The sequence below is a fragment of the Heloderma suspectum genome, chromosome 3, assembly GCF_057233095.1.
Source record: "Heloderma suspectum isolate Gila_16-S chromosome 3, 16-S_ref, whole genome shotgun sequence".
Taxonomy (NCBI): Eukaryota; Metazoa; Chordata; class Lepidosauria; order Squamata; family Helodermatidae; genus Heloderma; species Heloderma suspectum.
This window is the reverse complement of record NC_139460.1, coordinates 65,037,469-65,044,238: the sequence shown is the minus strand read 5'-3', so window position 1 is coordinate 65,044,238 and position 6,770 is coordinate 65,037,469. Positions and strand designations below refer to the sequence as shown.

Genomic DNA, 6,770 nt, shown 5'->3' with positions numbered 1-6,770 from the left:
CACACGTTAGGTTGTTTGCATCTAATGATTGGGACATATTACACAGATAAAATGTTAAGTGCTTGAACTAAATCTGGGTAGAGCTGGGGAATATAAGTAAACCACATTTCCCTTCATAAGTAAACATTGCTGCTTTTGTTCTTTCCTAGGGCGATAGTTTGATCCAGTGCTGGAGATACTTGGGGCCAAAGTTCAGGGCCTCACAGCCTAGGTGGGCCCCAAATGGCCACCCAGAAAATAGTAGGTGATGAGGGCTGCAGTAACAAACTCCATTTTATTCCTGTAGTCATGGTGGTGCTATGATTTAAGTGAGTTTAAAATGTAAAACTGCACATGCTCAGGGGTGTCTTTAAAAAAAAGTTGACAAACACTAATGTTGTTCTAACTTACTAGGAATGTTAGTTGTAAAGCATGGAATGGTGATTGCAGTGGGAGAAGAGAAATGTGTTTCACAACTGAAGTAATATACATGGCTGGCTGTCTAACCACAAGATCATTACATCCAGGGTCTAAACTTACCTAGCTGCACAACTGATTGGATTTTATTTAACCATGCTAATTTCCAATAGCCCTTTTTGTGAGGTAACTATCTTAAGATCAAGGCCAGCAAGGGAGGGAGAATCAAGATTATTACACCAAAGGTGAACACAGTATAAAGAAAGAAATACCCAAGCTATCAGTTTATCAATATCTGTGATAATCAAATGAAGAAATATCCTTTCCCCATCCCTGGAGAAAAGAGAAACATAAATCAGGTGTGATTACAATTGCTACATTTGTTTTCCTCATTGCTTTAAGGAGGCTTTCCCCCTTGGATTTCAATACGGTGTATAGTGCATTTACTTTACAGTAGTGAGGCATCTGCATTTGAAGGAAGAATTGTTTCCTTAAATGGCTAACATAACTCCAGTTGCAGGGAAAACAGGAACTGACAAGGCAGTTTGCTTTTACAGCACATTTCTGTCTAGAAACATTGATAAGAAACAAGATTAAAACCACTGGTTTTGCACTTTAAGATATCTGAGATATATTATATGTGTAAGTTGTTCAGGGCCACTCAAGCCAATACCCTCATACAGTCAGATCATCTGACCTGGCCCGGCTGCTGGCTTTGCTTAACCTGCTAAGGGATCTCGTGTCAGCTGCAAGATCAGAAGATGGCAGGGGCAAGTCCTCTCCTGGTGGCTCTAGCTCTTGCTCCTCCTCTGCAAGCTTCCCTTCAACTTTTTCCTCTGCTTTCTCTGTCAGCTGTTCCACCCTTGACTCTGGTGCCTCCTCTGCCACTTCCTGTTCCGGATCCTCTCCCACTTCCATTTTCTCCTCATCCTGTTCATCCACGTGGGCATAGGATGGCAGCTGCTCATCAAAGGCCCTGGAGAGGTCTTTCAGGCGTTCCATGCTGATCTTCTCCTCAAAGTCATTGAAGGAGGGGGGAATGGGTGTGGCTTCTACTCCCACTTCTGTCAAAGGGAAGTAGTGGAACGCAGGCTTCTCTTCCTCCAGCAGCTTGTAGCCTTTGACCTTTTGGATGGATGAAACAGCAATCGAGTGCAGGGGCTTCTCTGAGGTCTCTGCAGGCTGTTGTTCTGCTGGCCTCTTGAAAGCATTCAGTATCTTCTTAAGGCCCAAGTGGCTCACCTCCACAAGATTGAGGAAGAGGGACACCGATGCCACAGCCAACATGAACATGATGAAAACAGTCTTTTCAGTAGGCCTGGACACAAAACAGTCAACAAGGTTGGGGCAAGGCCACCTGCCACAGCGGTAAAGAGGAAGAATTCGGAAGCCATACAGGAAGTACTGGCCCACAATGAAGCCCACCTCAAAGAAGGTTTTGAAGAAGATGTGGCAGATGTAGGTTCTAAGAAGTGTTCCCTCGAGACGGAACTTCTTGGTTCCCTTGGAGCTTTTATCCTTTGTGGAGATAGGGTCACCCCATTCATGATGGGATGGATTTTGTTCACCTGCTTCAGCTTGCTGAGCCCGCTCTGCCTCATCCCGTTCTTTCCTTTTCTCATCCATCCTTACATGGTGTGCGGCATGGCCCAAATAAACCAGGGAGGGTGTGGAGACAAAGATGATCTGCAGGACCCACAGACGGATGTGGGAGATGGGGAAGGCCTCGTCATAGCAGACATTCTCACAACCCGGCTGCTGGGTGTTGCAGACAAAGTCTGACTGTTCATCTCCCCATACAAACTCTGCAGCAGTCCCTAGGATCAAGATTCGGAAAATGAAGAGTACTGTAAGCCAGACTCTCCCAATGACAGTGGAGTGTTCATTTACCTCTTCTAAAATGTTCCCCAAGAAACTCCAGTCACCCATTTCTGGCTGTTCAAAAGAAAGACAATGATTAAGTTGCATAATATTAAAACAGTTTTAATATATTCTACGTATGTCTCATGTGCTACTGTCTTTTAAAATCATCCACACTTCCCCCATCAATCTGCACAAAGAGGATGTTTGTACAAGTCCAGAGTTAGTCATTGGAGATTTGGCCAGTTATAGGACAAGTGGTATCCCATAGCATAAATTGCATTGACCTCAGTGATTCTGGATTGCATGCTTTGATCCTGAGCAAGCCACTGCAGGTGAACAGCACCTTCAAGAAGCTATGCAGCTCTTCTCCATTAGCCATTGAAAAGTCCTCTGAAATTGGAAATTTCAATTCTGAAAAGTCCTCAGAATTGTTCCCATTTAGGGGATCACTTTCGCAGTCTTTACAGTTCCATGCAATGGATAAGCCTGTTGTACCCTACAACTGCAGTGTGGCACAGGAGTGCCAATGGGGCACATGATCAAGGGAAAGTCTGCTCCCGTGCACCAGTGTTGGAAGCCTTCCACCTGGTCTTAGGAGCTTCATCCCCAGGATCCTATGAAGCTATGTGAATCTTAACCATGTATTGTTGTTGAGCAGTATGCAATCGCAACACTGTGTGTGATCACAGTGATTCGTTAGCATCCAATTAACCATGTTATCATACTGTCTGAAAGATCAGCTCTGCTTCTCACAGTGTATAGAGATTTCTAATGTGACAAACTTCTCCATTTTAAATGTACATGTCAAATGGGTAATATTTGTGAACTGTCATTTGATAGCATATGTGATTTGAAGAGCTGGGAAAGTTTTTATTTTCTATATGGCTATATATATTCTGTATGTTTTCTGTGTGAATTATCAATATGTGCATTATGTGCATCTATCTGCATTATCAATATATTGTACACATTCATCTAGCATTCCTCTTTAACAGTCACTCCCACCTCAAGGTAACCATCCACAATGCAAATTTAGTTGCCATTTCAGAATCAAATGATAGCATAAACCAACTGATATTGTTCATTCCCCACCCCCCACTGATAATCTACTATAGTACCATCCAGTAGCAAATGACTTCATCAATTGTATCTCAAGTAACTGGTGTATCCACACACCACAAGTCATGCCTGTAGCTCAAGAAAACAAAAAGATTCATGGTGTGCATTGTTTCTACAAGCAACTTGCTAAATTTAGATGAAATCTCAAAATGTCCTCTGTAATACGATCACAACCTTCAGAAATATTTATTCTATCTCTTCTTGAAGAGCCTCTGCAACAATTAGTAGGATACAATGTTTTCAATACATTTCCTGCTCTTGTGTTCTTTTAGAAAATTGCAGAATCCTTGGCAACTCACTGTGAAGTATTCTTGCTGAGAAAAATCCTATGCTGGCAAGACTGCTCTAATGTCTACATCTAATCCAGTTTCTACTGTAGATATGCAAACCTGTCACGCAAGAAACAAAACAAACCAAGCATTCCTGTACATTGTTCTTCAGCAGCATCCTTTTAGTGATGGTGAATCTAAGGATGCATGTGAAGAACCTGTTTTTCCCAAAATCAGTCCACACTTTATCCCCTCAATGGCCCTCACTGGGGATGCACAAGTCCTACTGAAAGTCAGTGGATTTGTAAATAAAGGTAAACAAAAATTGTACCTGTCCAAACTGTCTGTCCTAAGTCAGGCACTGTGCAATCTTGGGTGCTCTCCACCCACCCCCATGTAGTACCTATACAGAGAGATGCATCTGTGAAACAGGATGTTGTGGCTGTTTTGACCAACGTGTTTCTAAATGTTAGGTGCATGCTGGTAAAATGGCCACAGTACCAGGCTTCAAGTTCATACAGGTCTCTCTCTAGAGGACCATACAGAAAAAAGAAGAGCCCCAAAGAGGACAGGTAAAGCTGTCCCCTGAGGTGCTGACATTCCCATATTCCAACTGTCCCGATTTCAACAACCTTGGAGGAAAAGTAAATGCATATTAATAAATACTTACTGATAATTATTAATAATTATTAATATACATTACAAATGTATCTTAATACCATCAAGCAAACAACTTGCCACAGTGAAAGGATCCACTGAAGATGTACACTTCCCTCGTCGCTTGGTGCTCCACAGCAAAAAAAGTGAACTTTTTCTCCCTGCTCTAAAAGTCCCAACCTTGTCGCACGACTGAGCAGATGTGACTGGATCAGCACTGATGGGTGGGCTTTAGTTGCCCTGCAGTATATAAGCTCCAAGCCAGACATCTTTAGAAAGTGAATGACATTTGGTGACATGGAGAACAATAGGGGGAAAAGACAAAGAAGTGAGAGACACATAATAGGGGGGGAACGCGTATGTGTGCTGAATAGGAGCAAAGTGAACTAGGGATGGGCCAAAGGCACTGATAATGTCATGCAGGCAAAGTTGCTGTTTGCAGAGCCCAACATACATTGGAACATCCACTCGTGTACGTATAAGCACAGCTGAACCATCCTTGTCGTTTCATGTTGTTATGGTGGATCGAGGCCAGTGAAAATGTTTCATACCTATATTATTGTCTGCACTATGGTCACTTGGCAAATTATGGAGATCCTGAGAGCCTTATACAAATCATAGCGTTACCAAACATTCCACCACACCCCTTAGCACACATCTGCACATGATGTCTTATAAGAACTTCTTACCACTTAGGATGATACAAGTGACTGCCCAGGGTAGTTTGGTCATCTGTATGGGCTTGGATTGGGACCCCAGGTGGGCTGGATTTACCCCCAGACCTGATGTTCTGCACCCCTGCTCTAAAACATCCCCAGGCTATTCCTTCTATATATCTGGAGCTTCTAGAAGCTTCAGCCATGTAGAAAGATGAAAGCCTTCTGATTTTAATTCCCTCTCCCAGGCAATACCAGACCAATACAGATCTGGTGCCACCTGGTCAGGAGATGGATTGAATATGAGTTCTCATTGAATACAACACTTTCTACCTTCTCTCTCTGCACTTGTTTCTAAAATGCCACAACCCAGTTCCATTTTGCCAGCTCTGGGAAAGGGATCATGCTGCTCCAAATCCTGCTCATATTAGCGGCCCTTAGAGTGGCCACTTATGCATCACAAATGAAGAGGATATGCATCACCAAAACAAGATGGCAGAAGATGACATGGTTCTGCATAAAATGTGTATATGCTAATTTATTTGTATAGGTGCAAATTTAGAAATACTATAATTTGAATAGAAATAGAATACATTTCACCCTGGTGACCAGGAGACGTGTGTGCCTGCTAGTCACAAAATGCCACCCTCTGCTTTTTCTCTTCCCTCTCCCCATCCTGGTGTTTTCTTGTAGGGGAGCTTAGGGAGAAATATATCAGTTTTTGCAGGCACACTGCACATTCCGAATCTGAATTGCTAACAAAGCTTCAAGAGGGTTTACATTTACAGCTTTTCTACATGAGGCATTTATTGTGCACTTGTCATTCCCTACTCACAGCGAGTTTTTTTAGAGCAGGGAAAATGCAGTATTTAATTCTAAAAGGGAAAAAAAGCTTTTTTCACTTGGGTATTTATGCTATTCTGCTATACCACAGTGCCACCTAGAGGTTATGTACTGGGAAAGAAAAGGAAATGCTCTTCTTATAGTGATCAGAACTCAACTCTGTGAAGAAACTGAAAATAGATACAGCAGATTAACAGCCTCGTGTAGAAAAGCTCATTGATTAAGTCTGCTTCAGAGGAGTGCCACTTCGATTCGAATACATGAGGAAATGCAAGTTTATCCAAACAGAGCCCCCACATCAGCACAGTTCAGCTGTAAGTCCACCAATTGCCCCACAAGATGCTCATGTGGGGCCACCAGCAAATGTGCAGACCATAGACACTCAGTGTTTCAAATCTCAGGTTCATCCAAGAAGAGCTACTTATCCACATCACAAGTAGGTCATCCTGATGTTTAATATGTTAATTGTATGTTTGGCATCCTTTTGATCAATCCGTAGCCAGTCTAGCATTCATAGATCATATTTCTGAATGCAGCAGAAATAGTTTAGACACAATTTGTTGCCAGATGGAATGTAGTACCATAAGGTTTGTGGACCTTGGAGTGGATAAGACTGGCAGTACCTTCCAGGAGTCATGAGTGGGATGTGCAGGCAGCACACTGTAGCAGTGGCCATTGCTGCTTTCTGATCCTAAGAAATGTTCCCCCCTCCAAATCTTCCTAGATTTTCCTATATCATTGCCACATTCTTCTTCTTCTTCTTCTTCCTGAGATATCCTGCAAATGTACAGTGATATGCAAGCCATGCCTTGTTTTGTTTGTATGTGTTTGTATTTTGCGGCATTGATTCTATTGCACTTTTAAAATGCAAAATGCTTTACTATCTTTAGTTCATGTATGCACACTGAGTGTTAGTTCAGACCAGCAAGTACCTTCAGATGTTTGGGTTAGTGGTGCATGAACATAT

General features: G+C 42.5%; 1 protein-coding gene across 1 annotated transcript; it reads right to left on the bottom strand.

The window, feature by feature from the left end:
• Positions 1-1,071: 1,071 nt before the first annotated feature.
• On the bottom strand, positions 1,072-2,325 carry GJA8 (gap junction protein alpha 8). The gene has a single exon (XM_084841696.1). The coding sequence runs from the start codon at positions 2,323-2,325 to the stop codon at positions 1,072-1,074; it is 1,254 nt and encodes a 417-aa protein (XP_084697822.1).
• Positions 2,326-6,770: the final 4,445 nt, after the last annotated feature.